General features: G+C 42.9%; 1 protein-coding gene across 3 annotated transcripts in view; it reads right to left on the bottom strand.

Annotated features, from left to right (window-relative positions):
* Positions 1-21,816, bottom strand: part of Atp8a2 (ATPase phospholipid transporting 8A2) — a 537,082-nt gene that overhangs the window by 347,768 nt on the left and 167,498 nt on the right. For all 3 annotated transcript variants that reach the window (XM_041633810.1, XM_041633811.1, XM_041633812.1), the window contains exons 22-24: positions 20,881-21,020; positions 17,457-17,595; positions 9,262-9,326 (exon numbers count right to left, since the gene is read on the bottom strand). In XM_041633810.1, the coding sequence (XP_041489744.1) occupies positions 9,262-9,326; positions 17,457-17,595; positions 20,881-21,020 (344 nt within the window). The remainder of the gene's footprint in view (positions 1-9,261; positions 9,327-17,456; positions 17,596-20,880; positions 21,021-21,816) is intronic.

The following is a 21,816-nucleotide window of genomic DNA, read 5'->3' as shown; positions in this document are numbered from 1 at the left end:
AGTGATGAAGTAATCCAGTCATTTCTCAGAGAAGATTACTAAAATACCAAATACTCAGATCAGTCATAAACATAAAGTAATAAATAAGTATAAAAAAAATTAAAAGTCAACTCTAAGAATTAAAACACATTGCTCACTTTTGTAAATGGTTTGAGAATAAGGAAAAGACAAAATCTATTAGACTATTATATTTTAAAAGTGGACATGGCCACTAGATAATAACTATAATACCAGAGTCAAAACAATTAAAACAGAGGAAATAAAGCCGTTTCTACATCCGGTCTGACATGGCAGCCTCTGCCATTTCCATACAAACGCCCAGGGTTTTCAGTCCTGCTTGAATCTGGTGGAGATTTATCAGTTGAATCCTGTCTTCCACTTAAACTCTAATTAAAATGAACAGTAAGCTATTTGTATGTCTGCAATGATTTCCTTTGCAGGGTATGCCAGACTTGAGCTTTACTCTGCAAAAATCATTTCCAATTAGCTATTTAATCTCTACATGTTTGCTTAAAATCCACCTGCGCCACCCTGGAGCGCGATGGCGGCTGAGGCTGGGCAGCAGCTGCAGGAGGAGTCAAGGGGCTGTTGGCTGTTATTAAGTTCAATGGGAGCCACATGTACATGGGGCTGACATGGTGATTTTTGCGGCTCATAACCCAACTCGACCTATTGGATTTGGAAAAAAAACAACAACAATAAAAAAAACACTTGGATCCCTGGTAATCATGATTGAGGCATAAAAAGTGAATGTTACAGAGGCAAAACCCTCTAGGACTGCTGTTGTTTCTCTAGATTCCCCCAAGCAGGGGACGGTGAGGGACATCGAGAACCTGAACAAGCAGATCTCCAAGAAACGATGCTCCCCAAATTTTAGTTTCACAGCTGGTTATAAAAGAGCAGAAACAAAGAAAGAATCCAGATTTATCATCTGGGAAAGAAAGACCTGATCTCCAAAGGCCTGCAACCCACACAGCAGTACACAGCAGGCCGGCCATATGGCACCAAGACACACTGAGACCACGCTACTGAAAGAGAGATGTTCCAAATGCTGACAGGTGATGCCTTACACAGCCCGGCGGACTTGTCCTGAATCAGAGGGAAGCTACCCACTGGGAACCCCCACAGTCAGGAAGCAGTGCCCCTTACTTTCAGTGGATGATGCAGGAGTTAACGGAGAATCCTAGCATAAATTCCTGATGAACTAAGGTTTGAGGATTTTGTCACTGACAACATAGGACAAAGGAAACTCCTGGACAAGGTGAACACGCTAGAAGACTCTGGTTAGAAATTGAGCCCGTCTACATGCATTCAAGACAGTTGAGTGGCTCCTTCTTGTCTGCAGATGTGAACCCGGGAGATGCCTGCCTCTGCAGCACTCGGGGAAGACAGGAAAGGTGAAAAACTTCCAAACTGTCTCCCACCAGCTTTAAAACATCAAACGCTGTCTAATCTAAACACTAATCTAGTTACCTGAGAAAAATGACAGAAATATGAACCAAACAGCAAACTGTACAAAGATATCTCAAATATTATTTCATTGACATGAAAATCAAAAATCCAAACAAGTTTACCCATAACTTAGAGACATTATGGAAAATTATAAACAGGATTCAGTGATGTCTACAAAACAACTGAACAAAAGAAGGGTACAAAGAAGCTTCAATTGTCCTGGAAGCTTATTTCTTTCAGATACACCCAACAATCTATTTTAGACCCTAATTATGATTCATCTAGAGCTTCTCTTCTAACTTCTGCATAGCCAATCATACCATTAAGTAGAGGTGGCCCCCCATAATGAATCAGGTACCTGCAGGATACTGTTAAAAGGAACATGACAGGGACACGCTTACATCATGGTTGTCTTCTCAAAGAACTGTCTATCACTTCACCACAAGCATTGATGGGAGATGGGTGGATTAAGTCCTGACTGGTGTACTAGCTTAATAGGGTTCACACCACTGCCAGGATTTCAAGCGTCTTCCTGGTGCTTAGCCATAAACGAGTGTTGGATTTTTCCTACATCAAGTAAAATGATTTTATGGGTTTTCTTCTTTTCTCTGAGAATAAAGTTTTTTAAAAAAATGAAAGGATTTCCCTAACTAAAACACTTAATACACTTGGTAAAGAAAATGCATGCTTCTGTAAGCATAATATATCTCCTTTATACTACACGATTTGGTTTGCTAATCAATCCTATATTATTTTCCTTCTTCATTGCTGAGATTAATTGGAAACTTTTCTTTCTTCCCCTGCCTCTATTGGTTTAGATCTGAAGTTTATAACAGCATCAAACCATATTAGAAAGTGGTGCGGTTTTCCCTGTTCCATGGGTAACTGTGTACAGTTGGGATTCTTTCCTCTTTGGGTACTCTAGAAAATGGTACCACAAGCATCCCATGGCTTGTGGCACTCTCCTTGCAGGACACACTGTAAGCTGTGGCCCACATCTCTCCAGCTGCACACCCACACACATTTCCTATGTCTTCAAGTCTGATTGTGCAAGTTCCACGTTTTTCCTAAATAACTTCCCACTCCCTTTAGTAGAGGGGTTTCCAGACATTTCCTTTTAGCCATCGCTTTGTATTTCCCCAAATTAGCACAGATCCCACTTTCCCAAGAATTCATTTGAACTCTTAAAATCACCGCTTCAGAATAGAAGGATAATTGAGCCATGTGCCTACAATTGAGGGCCTTTTGACTTGCCAGACATGGCCAGGGCAGTGAACTCCGTAAAGAACAGGATGGTGACTTTCAGCATTTCCTGCTTGTGGGCTGTGTTGTCCTCCACTGGCCTCTGCCCTGGCAGCATTGTAGCTGTCACTGGCAGGACATGGACAAGCGTGCACAGCTGTTTTCCAATAAAACTTTACAAATTTGATGTGCGCACTTGGAACCTGACTAGACCCCTGCACTGAGAGTTTCTAAGTTACCTGTACTGCGCCTCTCAGTGTGGGAGCTAGCAGCCACATGAAGCCACTGAAATCCAGCTTACTTGCAACTGACAATTTTTCTTGAAACCTGGTCAGTTTCCAGCGGTTATTTACCACATCTAGCTAACAATTTACCTGAGAGTCAGCAGAGACACGGGTGTGAAAGCCCAGCACTCAGGAGGCTGAGCAAGGAGGATCATGGGTCCCGAACAAACCTTAGCTAAAAGGCAAGTCCCTAGCCAGTCTTTTGCTTTTGAAAATTTATTTATTTTTATTTGATGTGTATGAGTCTGCCTGAATGGATGTCCGCACACCACGAGCACGCAGTGCCTCTGGAGTCCACAAAAGCACGTTGGAACCCTTGAGGACTAGACCTGCACACAGTACACAGTTGTGAGTCTCCTTGGGGGTATTAGGAATTGAACCTGGTTCCCCTGGAAGAGCAGCCAATGCTCTTAACCACTGAGTCATCTCTCCAAGCCCCCTCCTAGCCTGTCTTGACTACACAGTGAGATTCTCTCAGGAAAAGGAAAGGGACAGAGAGAGGGAGAGAAGAGAAACAGAAAGGCATGAAGCGTTTTCATGTTTCCAAACACTAACTATTGAAGACACGTGGCTCTTCCGATCCTTTCATTTTATTTTAGTTTTAAACTGAAGTTCCTGGTGTGAGGTATAAAGATCTGAACAAAGTGTAGAAAGATCAAATGAGTAAGATTGGTTGGAGGTTCGAATTCTCCAAGAAGTGGTCAAATAATGTAAAGAAATCAAATTCCTGGATATATGAGTAGAATAGTGACTTCTATAACACATTATCATTTGTGTGTGTGTGTGTGTGTGTGTGTGTGTGTGTGTGCCCATCTACTCATGGAAGTTGGAGGAAATGTCAACTGTCTTGCCCTTATTCCCTGACTAATTCTCTTGAGAAAAGCTCAAAAACTGAACCCGGAGCTAGGCTGGTGGCCAGCAAGTTCCAGTAATCCTCCTGTGTCTGCTCCCCAAACCCAGCTGGGGCTACAGGTACACACGGAGCATGTGTAGCTTTTGACCTGGGAGCTGGAAAGCCACTGCCCTTGGGTCCTCATGCTTGCACACCAAGCTCTCTTTCCCGCCAAACCATCTTCTCAGTCAGGAAGACGTTATCTAATGGGCGCAGAATTTTGGTCTAGAATGAAGAAAGGCGCTCTGGAAAGGGATGGTGGTGATGGTTACACGACAATGTGGATGTCCCCAATGTCATCAAGCTGTACGTCAATGTCAAAATGATTATGGTTTACTTCACAATGTGAACATGTGTGCATGCATGCGTGCACACACACAACGTATTTCCAGTCATAAAAAGCAAAATAAAGACACATGTGCTAGCGAGTGCTGGGAACATCAGGACACTGTGTCCAAGGAAGGTCTCCTTAGTGTTCTGGAGAAGGCAGGAAGTGAGTCTGGGAGATGCTCCATGACCTGGGATCCTAGGCTTCTTACCTAGTTTGGTTGTTGAAAACTCTACAAAGACCCCCGTGCTAACTAATGGCTTGGTCCCTAGGGTGGTGTTACTGGCAGATGGTGGAACCTAATCAAAGGTCTCCGAGTCACCAGGAGCATGCCCTGATGGGGATTATGGACTCTAACTTCATTCTTCGGCTTTCCTGGCCTTCTGACCCTGAGGTGAGTGACAGCATTCCACCACATGGTCCCACTAATGTTCTGTCTTGACACAGCCCAAAGAAATGGGGAGACCCAACCATGAGGGCCAAATAAACCCCCCCAAAGAGTGAGGTAGATGAAGCTTTTCTCTTTGCAAGCTGATTGTCCCAGGTATAGAGTGACTAGAAGTTTGCCCAGACAAGAACAAGCCTCACGCAGAAGCACCCTAAAGCGCTCAGTGCAAGGCAGGCATCTTACACGTGATGACCTGAACTCCACGCTGAGCCTGGGCTCAGCTGCTGACTCATGAGACCCTAAGGGAGTACAAAGAACTGGTCTTCATAGTAGGGGGTCTCCCAAGTTTTCACCAACAGAAACTCCATGCTCTCTCTCCTTTTTAAAGTGTAACCAGCACAGGCATTGTTCCCAGCACTGGCACTAGATATACCACCTGGAAGGAGCACTGTGAATACCAACAGAACCTGCTGGAAGTCTGGGCAATGCAATGAAACTAGTATGTTTATATCAAACAACTTTACAGGGTCCTTGGTTACCCTTGAGTCAGCCCCCATTGTTACTTTCTCAGGGGCTTTACACCAGGGCCTTTGTTAGGGTTTCTACTGCTGTGATAAAACACCGTGACCAAAAACAAGCATGGGAGGGAAGGGTTTATTTGGCTTACACTTCCACAGCACTGCTCATCGTCAAAGGAAGTCAGGACAGGAACTCATGTAGGGCAGGAACCTGGAGGCAGGAGCTGACACAGAGGCCATGGAGGGGTGCTACTCACTGGTTTACTCCTCATGGCTTGCTCAGACTGCTTTCTTTTAGAACCCAGAACCAGACTCTAGCTTACGTCAAAGTGACGTAAAACTAGCCAGCACAACTGACCCTTATCACTTGACACACAAATATATCACTATTAAGATATATGTTTTCTTATTCATCCTCAAGATCTCACATGAAGGAGGCTGGAGAGATGGCTCAGTGGTTAAGAGCGCTTCCTGCTTTTCTAAAGGTCCTGAGTTCAATTCCCAGCAACCACATGGTGGCTCACAACCTTCTGTAATGAGATCTGGTGCCCTCTTCTGGCCTGTAGGCATGCGTGCAGGCAGAATACTATAAACACAATAAATAAATATTTAAGAAAAAAAAAACAAGATCTCACATGAAAAATAAGAGGACCTTTAAAAGTCCACATTCTCAACAAATTGAAACACATTAAAAGTTCAGTCCCTTTAAAATATCCAGTCTCCTTAAAAAATCCAAAATCTCTTTTAAAGGTTAAAAATTTCTCAGCTGTGGACTTGTGTAAAAATCAAATGTAAATGTCATACTTTCTTACTTCAAGAGGAAAGAACCGAGGCACAGGCACAATCTGAAGAAAGCAAAACCAAACTCCAAGTGTGTAGATAACTCAATGCCTGGTTCTTTGGGACTCACTCATGTTTTCTGGGCTCCTGCAAGGGGCTTGGGTCATCTCTCCAGCTCTGCCCTCTGCAGCAACACGCGTGTCCTCCAGGCTTTGGAAGCCTCCACCCCACTGCTGCTGCTGTTCTTAGTGGTCGCCCCATGGTGCTGGCATCTCCGAAATGCTGGATCTTCTGCTGCACCTGGGATGCACTTCCTTTCACCAATTCCCCCTCCTAGGGTCTCCTGATGGTGCCAAGCCTCAGTTTCTCTCCATGACCCCTTTAGCTCTGGGTCTTCATCTGCTGCTGAGGCTCTACTTTCTCCAATGGCCTCTCACAGTGGTAAGACTCAGCTGTTCTTCATGGCCGCTTCATGTTTTCAAAACCAGTGCCATTTGGGGCACTCTTACATGATGAGAGTCCCCAAATAGTATACAGTGAATGTACTGTTGATAGCTCTATTCTACTAGACAAATCCACAGGAGTGTGGACACTCCTGACTTGCAAAACTTCGGGAACACCTGTCTTTTGGATAGTCACTGTCAATTCTGCAGAAATCTGTGAAATCATGACGTTTCTCCCTTCCAAAATATCCCAGCAGTGTATAAACCATTCACTGAAATAACTTCTTCCTGTACAGTCAACTGTATACCTTTTTCCACACCATGGAGCCCTGGTGTGGAAGCATTCGCTCAGTCAAACCTGTGTTCTCAGAGTCAAATCTATATAAGTTAATGCCCCACAAGTATCTTTATTGACAGAACTCGTTGACAAGAAAGGAGTCCCAAGCAGGAGGCACTGAGCAGAGAGACAGTATGTCTACTCTTACTGATAAACAGGTCTGGGTGGCCTTGAATTCTCTAGCAGCAGACTCAGGAAGGTGTAATCTACTGGCCTTTTGCTCTAACCTAACAAGCTATTAATATTCTGCATTTACCCTTCACCTTGGTTTCAATTAACGTAAGATCACAGCCCAGAAAATTAACTGTTTATGCCTTTACCCCTAGAGATGCAGGAAAAAGGCTTGGGTCACTAAACCAGACCCAGAGAAAGAAATTCCTTCTCCCCTGGGTGCCAGCAGGTAAGTCAGGTAGCTGGATGCAAATCAAACACCTTTGCCTTTCTCCCAGGCCTGCGGGTTACTATGGCTACCAGCGCTGTGTTCTCTGCCGCCAGGGAAAGAAGCAAAAGTGCTCAAAAAGTGCCACAGCACTGCTGCATTTTTCTACAATAATTAATCACAAACTTCCAGCCTGAATAGTCACACTTAAGAAACGTAGTCAGTGCACGAAAACGACTTCTTAAAATTTTGTATTGATTCTTAATTAATCCAGTATCTGCTGGGGAGCTTCACAGCCACGCCCCCTCTGAGACACAAGGCACCTCCTTGCCAGGTCCACCTGATTTTTATGATTCTGTGAAATGCATGCTTGTTAACTCTCTGTGGGTATGCAACCTGCAAACCACGTGGGATGGGAAGCAAAGCAAGCAACAGCATGAGACATCGAAGGGGAAACATAAAGAAAGCTTTGAAGATAGCGCAGGAGAAGTAAATGAGACATGATAAAATGACTCATTGTGAGCGAATTTATTTTATTTATCCTCAGATTATCTTTAGCTGGTTTTTGCCTCCTGTGGCAATCCTTCTGAACCCTGAGAGGATTAGTGGGGTTTACCCCCAACACTTACAGGACCAAGTTTGGCTGCCAGCACCAAGTACAACTCTGGCCACCTCTAAACTCAGCTTGCATATGCCGACTCTGAGGAAATATTTCCCAGATCTCACCTCAGTGATGCTGGTCTCTTCCTAATGGCAGGTTCTCCAACCCCAGCAGACCAACAGCCATTGTCCCAGCAAAACAAAGGATTTACCTTAGTGGTTTGGGTCTCTTGTTAACCACAGCTGATTCTTCAGCTCCAGCTGACGAGACACTACAGATTCTAAACACAAATGACCCAGCAGAGTTTTTTTCTTCCCTTTGAGACTTCCTAAGTCAGGCCTTTATCATCTGCACTGCCTTCAACATTCTTATCTTCCACGCTCCTTCAGAACAGCCTACTGAGCTTTCCACACTCAGTGACTTTTCTAGCCCAAAGTTCCCAAGTCCTTCCATGATCCTCTCCAAACACCAACGCAGCAATAGTCCATTATGCTGGCGCCTATCTTAGTTAGGGTTACTATTGCTGTGATGAAACACATGACCAAAAGCAAGGGGTTGGTTTATTTGGCTTATACTTCCACATTACTGTTCACGATCAAGGGAAGTCATCACCGGAACTCAAGCAGGGCAGGAGCCTGGAGGCAGGAGTTGACACAGAGGCCATGGAGGGGTGCTGCTTATTGCCTTGCTCCGCATGGCTTGCTCAGCCTGCTTTCTTATAGAACCCAGGACCACCTTCCCAAGGATGGCACCACCCACAATGGGCTGGACCCTCCCCCACTGATCACTAATTAAGAAAATGCTTTAGAGGCTTTTTTACAGTCCAATCTTTTTTTAAGTATCGACTTTTTTATTTAAAAAAAAAACTATCTTATTTTACATACCAATCCCAGTTCCTTCTCTCTCCCATACTCCCTGTCCCCCAGCTTCTCCCCATCCTACCCCCATCCACTCCTCAGAGAGGGTGAGGCCTCCCATGGGAGTCAACACACTCTGTTACATCACTGGAGGCAGGGGCTTGGTCCAGTCTTATGGAGGTGTTTTCTCCCTTGATGCTTCCTCATCTCCAGTGACTCTAACTTATGTCGAGTTGACATAAAAGTAGCCAGCACAGCCAGGAAGACACACACCTATAAAAATACTCTGGTACCCATAGTGTACTATTCTCCATGATCTGTTGGCATCTGGTGTTGGGGAATTGAATGCACCTGTACCCTATTGCTGCATAAAACTAAGCAGCTACCAGAACTTGACTATTAGCCGCATTGGGAGGCATCTACCCAAAAGAACCTCCCTAAGAACCTCCCATTGCCACTTAATGCAAATCAACAGATGTCATTATGTCATGTAAAACTTCAGAGTTAACAAAACCAAATGAGAGCAATACCGACCCATTGAAAATGTTTGGGACTATGTGAGTATAATATTACCAGGACGTAATATTCTAAGCCCACAACATCTTGATGTTTAGTGATGAGGCTTTATGGCATGTACTCATAAGGACATACTAAATAGAGTAGTTTTACAATTGTCTTTCACAGAAATTGAACTGATTAATAATCATAGTAAATACCTTCCTGCAGCTGTATCAGACATAATGTTTGACAAAGAACTTACGTCTAAAGAGTCCTCCTTCAATAGGATAAGGGCCATGTTCTGTGACACCAGCCGACAGGAATACCCTGAAATGGAGAAGGGACAACATGTAAACTTCATCCTTCCCGGGAATTCCTAACTCAGTGACTGAGACTTCTCTTCTCTTCTGAAGATTTATTAAATTTTTATTTGTGTATGTGTGAGGGTTTGCACAAACGGGTGTGCAGTACCCAACATATGCACTTGAGTGAAAGTCAGAAAAGGGTTTCTGGGGTCCTCCCCAACCACCTTCTTCCCATTTCCTTGAGACAGGGTCCTCCCTGAATAGGGAGCCTATGTTTTTTCAGTTGGACTGGAAGCTAATAAACCCCAGCCATCCTCCTGTCTCCACCCCACTTGAAACTGAGGTTACACGCATACTCAGAGATCCATCCCACAACCTCCCTCAATTTTGTCAACCTCGTCACAATAAACCCCAGCCATCCTCCTGTCTCTGCCCCACTTGAAGCTAAGGTTACACGCATACTCAGAGATCCATCTCACAACTTCCCCCTTATGTCAATCTTGTCACTATTGGCTAGAGGACTAGGGGCATGAGCCTAGGCTCACTTTGGACCTTGCAAACAGCTTGAAAAGACAAAGCTGGGAAGGTCTTTATAACTAATGGCTAAAATAAGTACTTGCCAATTTTCTGTGAATTTTTTCTTTATTTTGGATATTCTGGAATAACATTAAGACAAACTTTGGTTTACCTAAAATAACAGCAAACAGATTACGGAGATGAATGGAATCTATGCTCCTAGTTAGCATGGCCACTGCACAAGCAAGATAACCTTTTTCTTACTAGAGCTGGCAATTCTCAGAAGTCTCAAGGAATATTAGCTAGCATACCAAGGGAGTTGTGCTCCTGCCAAAAGATCAACACAATCACCATCTAAAGAAGGGAGCCTAACTTTAAGTAAATAAATAAAGATGTTTAAAACAAGAGTATTTTCAATTAAAATCAACAATGTCAATCTTGTTCTCAAATCAAACTATCTCTCACTAAGGATGGTTGACAAAGCCTCAAAGAATTGTATTACTTTTTATTTACTTAAAGTTAAATTATATGCAATATATACAACATATGTCTACATATTAAAATGAAATTATGCATATTGGACTAATAATAGTCCCCAAGAGCCATAGACTGTCTAACAAAAACTCCAGTACCATGCATGAGAAAACTTTTGGACAGGCTGGGCCATGTGACTCCCCAAACAATCCAGGCTATTGCCATTGCCCTCGGTTGCCTCTCAGTGGCTGAAGGCAACTAAGTTCCTGTCGCTGAAGAGCATACACTTCCAACACAAGGCTCAGAAGGTTCATGCTGGATCTAACCTGAAAGCCTCCTTCCTGCAGTCTAGTTTCATAGGATCAGAAAATACCATGCAAGTTTCCATGTGGGCGACACAACCAACATTCCTATCTAGCTGTGAGGCCAATGAACCGTTAACAATGACCAGAACGGCAAACTATCTTTAATGGTATAAGAATGGCGCTCATATCTCAGCAGTAACCAATGGCTGTCTGATTGGACTTAGGGTCTACCTGATAGGACCGAGATCATGCCTGGTACAAGAAACCTAACTAACAACCTGGGGCTAGTGAGGTCATGATTCTTAGAAAAAAACTACTCCCCATCACAGACACAAAACAGAACTCAAAGCAGACAAAAAGTAAGACCAAGAAAATCTGTTGTAGGTTGATTTTTGGCTTTTTTGTAAACAATAAATATTTTCACTTGTTCATTTTGGAATGGACACCAGAACCTTCTCTCAGAATTGCCATTTGTTTAAGACAAATATTTGTTTAAAAGTGCCTCAGATAACAAACATAATGGCTTCCAACAAAAACATTACTTTTGAAACCATATCAAAAAATTTATTAATTATACAAATAAGTAACTTGGAGCTTCTCAAGTAACATTGCTCTTAAAGACAAAGCTAGTATAGAGTGAGCATTCCTTATTCCACAGGCCTGAGACTAGACATGTTTCAGATTTTCTTATTTTTAAGTATGTGTATTCAAAGCAAGCCTTAATTTTGAAATGTTTGCATAAATATTATTGGTTGAGCATTTTTGACTGAAGACTCTAAAATACAAAATGCTTCAAAATCTGAAACTGATCAGTTTTGGATGTGGAAGCATTTCAGATTTTTTATTTATTTTGAATTGTTTTTATTGAGTAATATATTTTTTCTCTGCTCCCCTCCCTTCCTCTCCCCTCCCCTTCTACCTTCTCCCATGATCCCCATGCTCCCAATTTACTCAGGAGATCTTGTCTTTTTCTATTTCCCATGTAGATTAGATCCATGTCTGTTTCTCATAGGGTCCTCACTGTTGTCTAGGTTCTCTGGGATTGATAACTTATGTTGGAGAGGATGTGGGGCAAAGGGAATACTCCTCCATAGCTGGTGGGAGTGCAAATTGGTACAGCCACTTTTGATATCAGTATGGTCATTTCTCAGAAAATTAGAAAGCAAACTACCTCAAGATCCAGCAATACCTTTTTGGGTATATAACCAAAGAATGCTCAATCATACTACAAGGACATGTGCTCAACTATGTTCATAACAGCATTATTTGTCATAGACAGAACCTGGAAACAAGCCAAATGCCCCTCAACCGAGTAATGGATAAGGAAAATGTGGTACATTTACACAATGGAATACTACACAGTGAAAAAAAAATGACATCTTGAAATTTGTGGGCAAATGGATGGATCTAGAAAACATCATACTGAGTGAGATAACCCAGACCCAGAAAGACAAATATAACATGTACTCCTCATAAATGGCTTTTAGACACAAAGCAAAGAAAAACCAACCTATAATTCACAATCCTAGATTTTTAAAATTTAGGTTTAAGGTTTTCTAAGGTGTGCCAGGTCTCAGGCTCTTGACTTCTGCTCAGATCCTGCTGTTGGAACTCCTTCAGCCAATAGCTTTTAAGATACTGGCCCACTTTGGGCATGGTCTCATGTACTATATATGCAGAACAAAGGAGTGTATGGGCCCTTTGGCTGCTGGCTTCAGTTCTGGTTCCCAGCACACTGCAGAGGACTGCAGATGGCTACCAATTCTGTGAGTTTACCCCATGATAAATAAACCTTTATTATACATCATTCTGGGCTAGTGTAGAAATATTTCCTTTTGCAACAAAGATATTAGCTAAGTAAAACAGAGATTAAAATTAATTTACTCAATTCATGTTAGCCAGATAAAGTAGTCTGTTTCTAGGATATTCTTAGTTGTTTTTTCCCTGAGTTGTCAGTAATTTAATATTTATAATTGCTTTTTAGATAGGGTCTCATGTAGCTCTGGCTGACCTGGAACTTATTATGTAGACCAGTCCAGTCTGAAAATTACAGAGATCCACCTGCCTCTGTTTCCAGAGCTCTGGTTTTAAAGGTGTGCTCCTCTCTGCTTATTATTTATATTTGGAAGAAGTAGAATGATCTCACCATTTCTCTGCTAAGCTAATATTAGTGCTTCTGTACTGAATGTTTAGAAAGTAGTGTTCATAGGACTGCAATGTTCTGGCCAGAGCTTCAAATAAGAACTTCAGAAACACCCTATCGACTACTCATAGACTATCTGCAATTGTACCAGACACTAATCTTGAAACTTAACCATAATTTTAGTTTTACAGGATCCTATAAAAATAACATTGCCCCATGACAGCTGGAAGTAATTCTAGAAGAATATGTCCTCTCTCCCAATAAGTTTTGTCCTCAGGGTTTAGGACATCTATTAGAAGTTGGTTATAAGTGGTATAGGATTGGGAGTGGAAATTAAGTAGGCTCTGGAATCCCTTTTTTTTTTTTTAAAAAAAGGAATTGGATGGGATAATAGGTAGATAGGTAGATTAGTGTGAATAAGTTCACACTAACAATAATAGTGAGTAACAGTGAGAATACTCGTGAGTTATTATTTATAGAAAATTTACATTGGTATAGATTCTTATATACTGATACAAATTCAAATTATATTTGTTATATTGAATATGATACTATTTCTGTTGACAATATTTGTATATCTATGCAAAGTTATTTTGTCATATTGTATTATGTATGTTTTTACCTCTGCTTAAGATATTTTGTGTATTGATGCAATTTTAGGATATATTTATCATACTGCACCATACATTTCTACCTCTGATCAAGATACTTATACACTGTTTACATTTTGAGGTCATTGTCCTCATTTGCTGCATATTTGTTTAAAGATTGTTTAACATTTTAATATGAAGCCTTAGTCTTTAAGTTATATAGGCATTAAGAATTATAAGTCAAAAAGAAAAAGAATTATAAGTCAATAATCATCCATGTTTGTTATACTTAGACTAATCAGGTTCTTTAGATTCACAGATAGTTTTGATTTGCCTGGACCTTCTGGTTCCTATTGGAGTAGCCTATGAGAGCATCTTGTGTCGTGATGCCTACCAATGGTTTTCATCCATCCACACGCAGGCGTTCATTGGCCAGATTCTCTGGAAACAACTGAGGACCTCCAACACAGCCCACTTTTGTGGACTGGCACCATGTTGAAGCACAGTGGTGGCTGCCTGCTGTTGCTGCGATCCCAGAATGTACGATCAGGAAGGATAGATAAATTCTTTCCAATCTTTCAAACATGTCTTCATAGAAATCTAGATTTAGACATGTTTGGGAGTGTGAGCTTACTCTCTCCACTTTCCCTCCAAAGGCGAACACTCGTTGGCAGAGCTAAAAGCTTTAGGTTGTGAGAAGATAAAAACGTTTCCTGCGTGATGTTAATTTTAACTGTGGTGAGAAGTCACCCCAGAGGTGTCGCTCTCAGCCCCTCTTGGCTGGCCATCTTACGAATTCTGAGATTAAAGAGCTAGATCTCAATTTACAAGTGTGGGTTGAATTCTTTACCTGGCTCTTCTCCAAGAATTGATCTCATGTCATCCAAAACCATTAAACATCAAGAGCAACAAACATGGGTTGGTGCTCACACAGTTAAACGCCACAGGTCTGTTGAGGGCAGGTGGTCTCGGATAATTTTCTGAGCGAAACCCAACTTCGTTTTCCAAATGAAACAAAACAGCTTAATCTGCTTCTCCTCAGGAGCCTTCCGCTTTCTCTTTAAATCCACTCAAGTGTCACTCACGTACTCATTGCCCCCTCCCGCCATGCTGGAGCGGAAGTACTTAGGGGGTTCTCCACCATGTCTTTGTGGACCCTCAGTTGTCAAACAGCATTTTGCTTAAATTGCAAACTACGAAAATGAAGCAGAAACCCAGGGTTTAAAAATTACAGCTTGCTTCAGCAGCTGCTGGTCAAATAAAATACTTCCAGTAAATCCTTCTGCAAGAGCGCCAGTAAATCTGTAGCAGTCGGGCTGCCTAGAGTTGCGGGAAGTCCCTAGGGATCAAGAGGTAGGCCAACAAGCAGGGAAACAGTTACTCAAAATGTCTCCCTTTTGAATGAGAAAATCAGATATAGCCCTTCCTTCTGGAGCTAATCTAAAAACGTACAAGAGGGAAGAAAGCATTTGTGACTCCCAGAACCACTCAGCGCTACCCACCACTGCAGTTAAAATGGGTCTGTATTTGTGTACAAAACTGTTTGTGTTAGTTACCTCCCTGTCTTTAATCTTTTTAAAAGGATCCTAACATGTTTATTTGTCCATCTGGTTTTGGAGTTTTAAATGATTCCATCTCTTTTTGTTTTAAAAATACCTGGTAGTTTTAACCAGAGAAATAACGACATTCCATTAATGTAACATAAACAGCTTGGGTTCTCTTAGGGATGAAAGAATACCGTAGAGCAGACAGGACACATCCATGCTGAACTCTGCCTCCTGTCCACTAGTCCAGTGCCTGTCTGTTGGCGGAGTTCAGCACATGTGTGCATGGCCGTCCAAATGCTCTGCGGTAGAATACAGGCTCCTCCTCACGTTAGGAGCACGATCGACCCTTTCCTTCAGGGTCATCACTTACTTGCTTGATGTCTGCCATTTTCCATGCTAAGATGCATTTCACTCAGGATATGGGGAGATGAGGAAGGTTATGCATGACCTTAGTAGGTTAAGCACATTTTTCTTATCAGCATCAGAGGCAGAAGGCATCCACCCCAGGGCAGCAGTCAACTTGTTCTGCCCTCTGGGATGGGGCTCATAGGTTTCAGCAAGGAAAACCCTGCTTAAGACCAAACTTACAGAGGGAAAGAATGCATGAAGGACCAGAATAAATATATGCAAGGAAAAAAACAGTACTGAAAAAGCAAATACGTTCCCTTCATTTGAGACTGTTACTGGCACATGAAAGGGCTATACGCTTGAAGGTTTACTTTCTAGTAATGGCAATGGGTCGGTAGAGAAATGTCACCACACTACTGTCCAATATCATACACTTGAGTGACAGCGGCACGGATGTACAGTGTCCACTGTGGGTGTCTCAGAGACCCAACAAGCACTTCCTATTCTCTCGTGAGTCTAGTGTCAAATGTTTGAGAGCCTAAAGTGCATATATTTAGTAATTATCTCAGATTTCTAAACATGATTAAAAATTTTGAAAATGATCTGCCTAGTTTTTAAATAAAATTCACCCCTGTGGGAAGGTGTTGTCTGTAGCTGAGGTTGTCTGGGGACAGCTGATTCCAAAGAGAAGAGCATGAAGAAAGGGCAGCCATTGGCATAAGGCACAGAAGCCTGAGGGACCTAGCCTGAGGAGGGCCAGGCTGCTGACGTCAGAGTTTCTAGCATACTTTCTTCTAAGATGAGCCAGGACAGAGTATGTACATGAATAAATAAGAGACATAGTGCTTGGATTTTTTTCCTTTTTGGCGTGCTGAGGATTTGTGCACACTAAGCAAGCATTTTCTACCCCCGGTTACGTTTCCAGCCCACGAGGTTTACAAACCTATGTATTTGCTTTACTACAAAAATGCCAGGTCTCATGAAGCCAGAATGCCAAAGAGCCAGGTGGTTTAACGTTAACTGAAATGAGCGGAGCTAGATTTATTTTAAGTAGTAGCAGCTTCAACTCCTTCCTACGCCTAAAAGTGATTTGGTTTTTATCTAATTTTCTTAACAACTCATTAAATAAGCAACCAATAGTGGTTTTTAATATTTTCATGCACATACCTTATTGTTCTTTGCTCATTTCGCCCCTCATCACCTTCCCCCCCCCAGGGGTCCTCCTTCCACTCCCCAAATGGAGTCCCCTTCGGCTCTCATGGCACTGCGTGTATACATACTTAGATTTACATCTAGGTTCTCATACCGTTCATGTGCAGTACTGAACTCTCTCTTTATCATCCCTGCTTTCCCCTTCAGACTCCCTCCTCACCCTTGCATTCCCCTTTTAACCTGCCTATCATATGTGTGTGTTCATCTAGACTTAAACCTATGAGATGGCACCCGTTAGAGAAACATGTGGCATTTGTCTTTCTGAGGCTGGCTTATTTGGCTTAATATGTTAAGACTCTCCAGTTCCATCCATTTTCCTGAAAATGACATCACTTCCTTCTTAACAGGCTACGGTTACTGAGCATACAACACCTGCGTTTTACCCATTCGTCTGCTGGGGGACACCTAGAGGCTGGTCCACATCTGGGCTACCACCAATAGCACATCCGTAAATGTGGACATGCTTGTCTCCTCTAGAAATATACTCAGAAATGGTGTAGCTGGATCACACAGCAGTTCTACAGAATGTGTGTCATTATCAATGTCAGTGACTTGAAGTCCTTTTCCTTCAAGTGGAAAGGGTGGGGAAGACAAAGGTGAAAAGCCCCCAGAGAGGCCCGCTTGGAGTAAAGTCACTCACACTGGCCATAACGATGGAAAGTAGCAAGGAACCTGTAAACCTAGTGAGATCATCTGTCAAAGAAAACTCAGGAAAGAAAGCCATCGAAAATAATCTACATGACCAATTCTTAAATTCTCTTTTCTACCTAAGAGTGGTTAATTCATTTCAAGAGGCCATAGTGACTTGTTTGCATGAGTGTGTACATGTTCACATGTGTGTGCGCACGTGAGTGTGTGTATATATTTGTAACAAGCAGAACAGACTCATATGAGCATTTCATTGGAGTCTTGGTGGATCTTTGAAACAAAAGAGAGATTTGTAAACTGCCAACACAGTAGAAGGACACACATTTTTACAGCAGAAAAGAGCACCCGGAATTTTATAGAACTGATTACCGATATTGATTGCAGTTTCTTGCTTGTCTCCTGTTAAGACCCATATTTTAATTTCTGCCTTCAACAGAGTAGCTATGGTTTCGGGAACCCCGGCTTGAAGACGGTCTTCGATGGCTGTGGCTCCAAGTAACAGTAAATTCTAGATCAGAAAATAGTATCTGTTAGAGGACAGTTCATCTTTAGGAGCAGAGACGCTGACATCCCTGATAGGATCGTTGCTTATGAATGACATTCAACGGTGAAGCAGTCACAAACCATTGATTGTGTTGAGCTATTCAAAACACTCCCGTCAATCATTCAGTGGTACTTGGGTGTCCTGTTTAGTTTTGACCAACTCGACACAGGCTAGAATCACCTGGGAAGTAAAGTCTCAGTTAAGAAAATGCCTCCATCAGATTGACGGGTAAGCGGGTCTCTGGTGCACTTTTTGCATTGACTGATGACTGAAGTAGGAGCTCGCTGTAGGCAGTGCCAGTCCTGGGCAGATGGCCCTAAGTTTATAAGAGCAGGCTGAGCAAGCCAGAAGGAGCAAGCACGGAAGCAGCACCCCTCCATGGCCTCTGCTTCAGTTCCTCCCTTGAGTTCCCACCCTGACTTCCCTCCATTGTGGGGAAGAAGAGAAATCCTGAATGTGTACTCTTTGACATGGGCACGGTCACATCATGGACCATTGCTTCAGGCCACGGGCATGACAAAGCCTTCCCTGGGTGAGGCTTAGATGGATGACAACACTTCCCTCTGGGCCCAGTGCAAGCGTTGACAGTGTGTGCAGAAATGTCTATCACAGCTTTCTCCTCCCCTGGATGTTTACAGCATGAAGACTGCTCCCCTACAGAAATGTTCCCATAGAGATTAGCTGAACCTGTCTCCTTGTTCAATTGTATGCAATAAGCCTGTCTCTTTATCTGTATGTGATAACCCTGCCTCCCTGACCAGCTATATGCAACAACCCCATCCCCTTGTTCAACTCTTTATAATAAGCACATTGCATTTCTCCAACCAAGAGTTCAGACGCCCAATCCCAGCTTTTCTGTGTCCATGTGTCTGTGTGTTTGCCAGTTTTTCGCCCCCTCACTGTCCTAGACAGGATTTGGGAACCCAAGCTGGCTTGGATACAGCACTTCATGATAGATTCTAGCTGTAAATTGAGATAAACCCTTTTCTCTCCAAGTTGCTTTTGGTCATAGCATTTATCACAGTGCCAGAAAGCAAATTGAGACACTGGGCATCATCTAGAAACAGAGTCTGTGGGGGCTGGCCTTATACTAAACACATGAATGAGGTCATTATCAAGATAAATTTACCTATCAAAGAATTGAGTCCCATTGTGACAGTTATCTGGCAGGATAGGAATTAAAAGCCTGTGATTGAAGAATTCAATAGTAGGGTGCTAGAAGTATAGTACAAGGGTACAGCAAGCAGCCCCAACTTCCATCCCCAGAACTATGCAATGGTTAGTGGAATAAACTCAAGGTCAAGGAAACTCCAAACTGCCGCCCCATCATCCTCTTTGAAGCAGAGGAAAGTCAACTCATGCAGAGGGCAAGTGTCAATGTGTCAGACTCCCTAGGTGCCTACACTATGCCTGACAAACTGGCAGGTACCTGAGAGACTGTGGAGAGGGCCTTCGTACTTATTCATCCCCCTTAGTCTGTAATACAGTACCTCAGTTTAGTTATCCAAGCAAAGAAAAACCCAACTGCTGTGTGATTGCCCACTACATGGGCATAACACCAATTTCGTCACTTTTCTGACCATAAACATAATATTCAATATTTCCAGTGTTGTTCATTGTACTTTTCTCTGTATTTGGGTAATAAAATGTGGTCCTAAATGGATGCTACACATAGGAAATGAAGAGGAACATCACTTGAAATGCAAAGAAACTGTAACCTAACCTAAGAGTATCCTAATAATCAAAGAAACAAGTCCTAGACAATCAGAGGAACTGGTCCTCTAGCCAACCAGGGACAGAAACCCACCCATAAAAGGTAAAAGTGACAGAAGCACACAGTTCTTTGTATATGTCACGTCGCCATCTGACAATATGTAATCCACAAGCGAATTGTGGTGGAACATCCTAGGCATCCTTTTCCACCAGTAATGCTGCTGCACTCAGGATCTTGTCTCCTTTAAGTAAACTGATAAACGTAACTGATTTCCATCAATAAAGCAGAGTGGTAGATACTTAGATTTGGTTCTATTTCCTACCCCAATTCCATCAAATAACTTGATATAAGCAGCTGAATATCAAACTCAAGCAGAAACTGGATATGGAAATTATAAAGCTAGAAAATGAATGAGAAAGGACAGCAGGCGATGGCCTCAAAGGTACAGAAACCAGAAGATGGATAGTCCAGAGGTTGCTGACATGACCCAAAAAGGTTGAAATCTAACTTCCAGATTTCCGGGTATTGAAATAAGAAATATAAAATTACCTAACATACTGGAACACACAGAAAAGAAAACACCAGGACAGAAAGCAAAGCAGGCAGCCAAGGGACAGTAAAGACAAAGCATGGGCATCATTTGAGTGAGTGTGGAAATTCTCCACGGATACAGGGTCTACCCAGCATGCACAGTGCTCCCCATGCATGGGGCTCAGCAGGGGAGCCAATCTTAGGGCCAAACTCAGGCAAAGCCAGAGCCATCAAAGCTGGTTTGCGTGTGTGTTTTTGTTCGTGTGTTTATATACTGATGCAATGAGTTTGTGTGTGTGTGTGTGTGTGTGTGTGTGTGTGTGTGTGTGTGTGCTTGTATGTGTATATGTGTATGCACATGCTTTGGATGTGTGCTTGTTCACATGTTTATATACTGACGTGTGTGTGTGTGTGTGTGTGTGAGAGAGAGAGAGAGAGAGAGAGAGAGAGAGAGAGAATGCTGTGTGTACTCACAGAGACCAGAGGACAGCCTTAAGCCTTGTTCATTGTGTATCATTCTCCCACTACCCTTTGTTTTGAGGCTGGGTCTCTCAATGGCTTGGAACTTGTCACATAAGTTAATCCGGCTGATCATCAAGTCCCAGAGACTCTTTTGTCTCCACCTCCCCAGTACTGGGGTCCCCAGTGGTGCCATCATTCTCTGCTCTTTTGTTTGGTTTTTTAAATAAAGGTTCTGAGGATCCAACTCAGGTCCTTGTGCTTGCAGGACAAGCCCTTTATAGACGGAGCCAACGTTTCAGCCCATCAGTACTAGTTTTGACCAGATATTTAAGGTTTCATCAATACCTGATTAAGGGTGACTAGACGTTTCAGACAACCTAACCTGAGAACATCCCAAAACAAAGGGATGACGAAAACCTAAGATCCATGGGGACAGTTAGAAAAAGCAACAACATTCCAAGATAACAAACGGAGTCTTATCGAAAGACTGCTCAGAAGTGTGCCATCCTTCACTGGGCAGACGCTTTGACTCGTGGAATTACCTTCTCGATGATCTCATAACACTCTTCTAGCCTCTGCGCTCTGTCCTTCAGTATGATGCTGGCCTCTTGATAGACTTTCAGCCACTCCTCATACTCATTCTCAGAAAGATCCGCGTAGGCCACACACAGAGTCCGCAGGCCTGCAAGAGAGCCGCAGGGAAGTGGTGGCGAGAAGGACACATCATATGACACTCTTTATGTCAGGGTGGCCCAAAAGTCACCTGCTTCTCAGGCCCCTCTAATGTAACGTTCACACGTCTACCAAGGGAATTTGAAAATTGACTATCGTGATGGTTAATATTGATTGCTAACATGCTAGGATGTAGAGTCGTCTAGGAAACACAGCTCTGAGCGTGTCTGTGGAGACTTTCTAGGTGCAGGGAGGAATGTCTATTCTAACTCTGAGTGAACCCATTCCACGGGCTATACCCTGTGTCCCTGTGTCCCTCGCTGAATACAGCACAGAGACAGCGGTAAGCACCAGCTTCATCTCCCTCTGCTTCCTACGATGCAATGCGAAAGGCTGCCTCAACTCCAGTCACCATCCCTTCACCTCCATGGTGAACTGCACCCTCAAACTCTGAGCCAAAATAAACCCCTTCTTTCTTAAGTGGCTTTTGCCAAGTATCTTGTTGTAGCATTAAGAAAAGTAATTCATATCCCCCCTGTGTTTTCATATAAACTAACATAAGCTGTCCTTCCTCTAAATTTAGGAGTGTATGAGATCCCGTGAGTGAATTTCCCACTGTGCAGCTCACATGTGTGTGTGTCACCGGCAGCTGGAAGCAGAGGAGTCAGGAAGCACATTTTAAGGCATCCATAAGAAGCCTATCGTGCTATGATGCGGAGAAGCTGGGTCCTCAAGCAGTCATGTCCTCACGTGTGTGCATGTGTCTAGACATGGAAGCATGCTACACTCAGAGAGGAACACTCATT

This window comes from Microtus oregoni, unplaced genomic scaffold, assembly GCF_018167655.1.
Source record: "Microtus oregoni isolate MIOR12 unplaced genomic scaffold, Mior012 000045F_ref0000178, whole genome shotgun sequence".
NCBI lineage: Eukaryota > Metazoa > Chordata > Mammalia > Rodentia > Cricetidae > Microtus > Microtus oregoni.
Note: the sequence above shows the minus strand (reverse complement) of the source record. Positions and strands in the feature narration are given on the sequence as shown.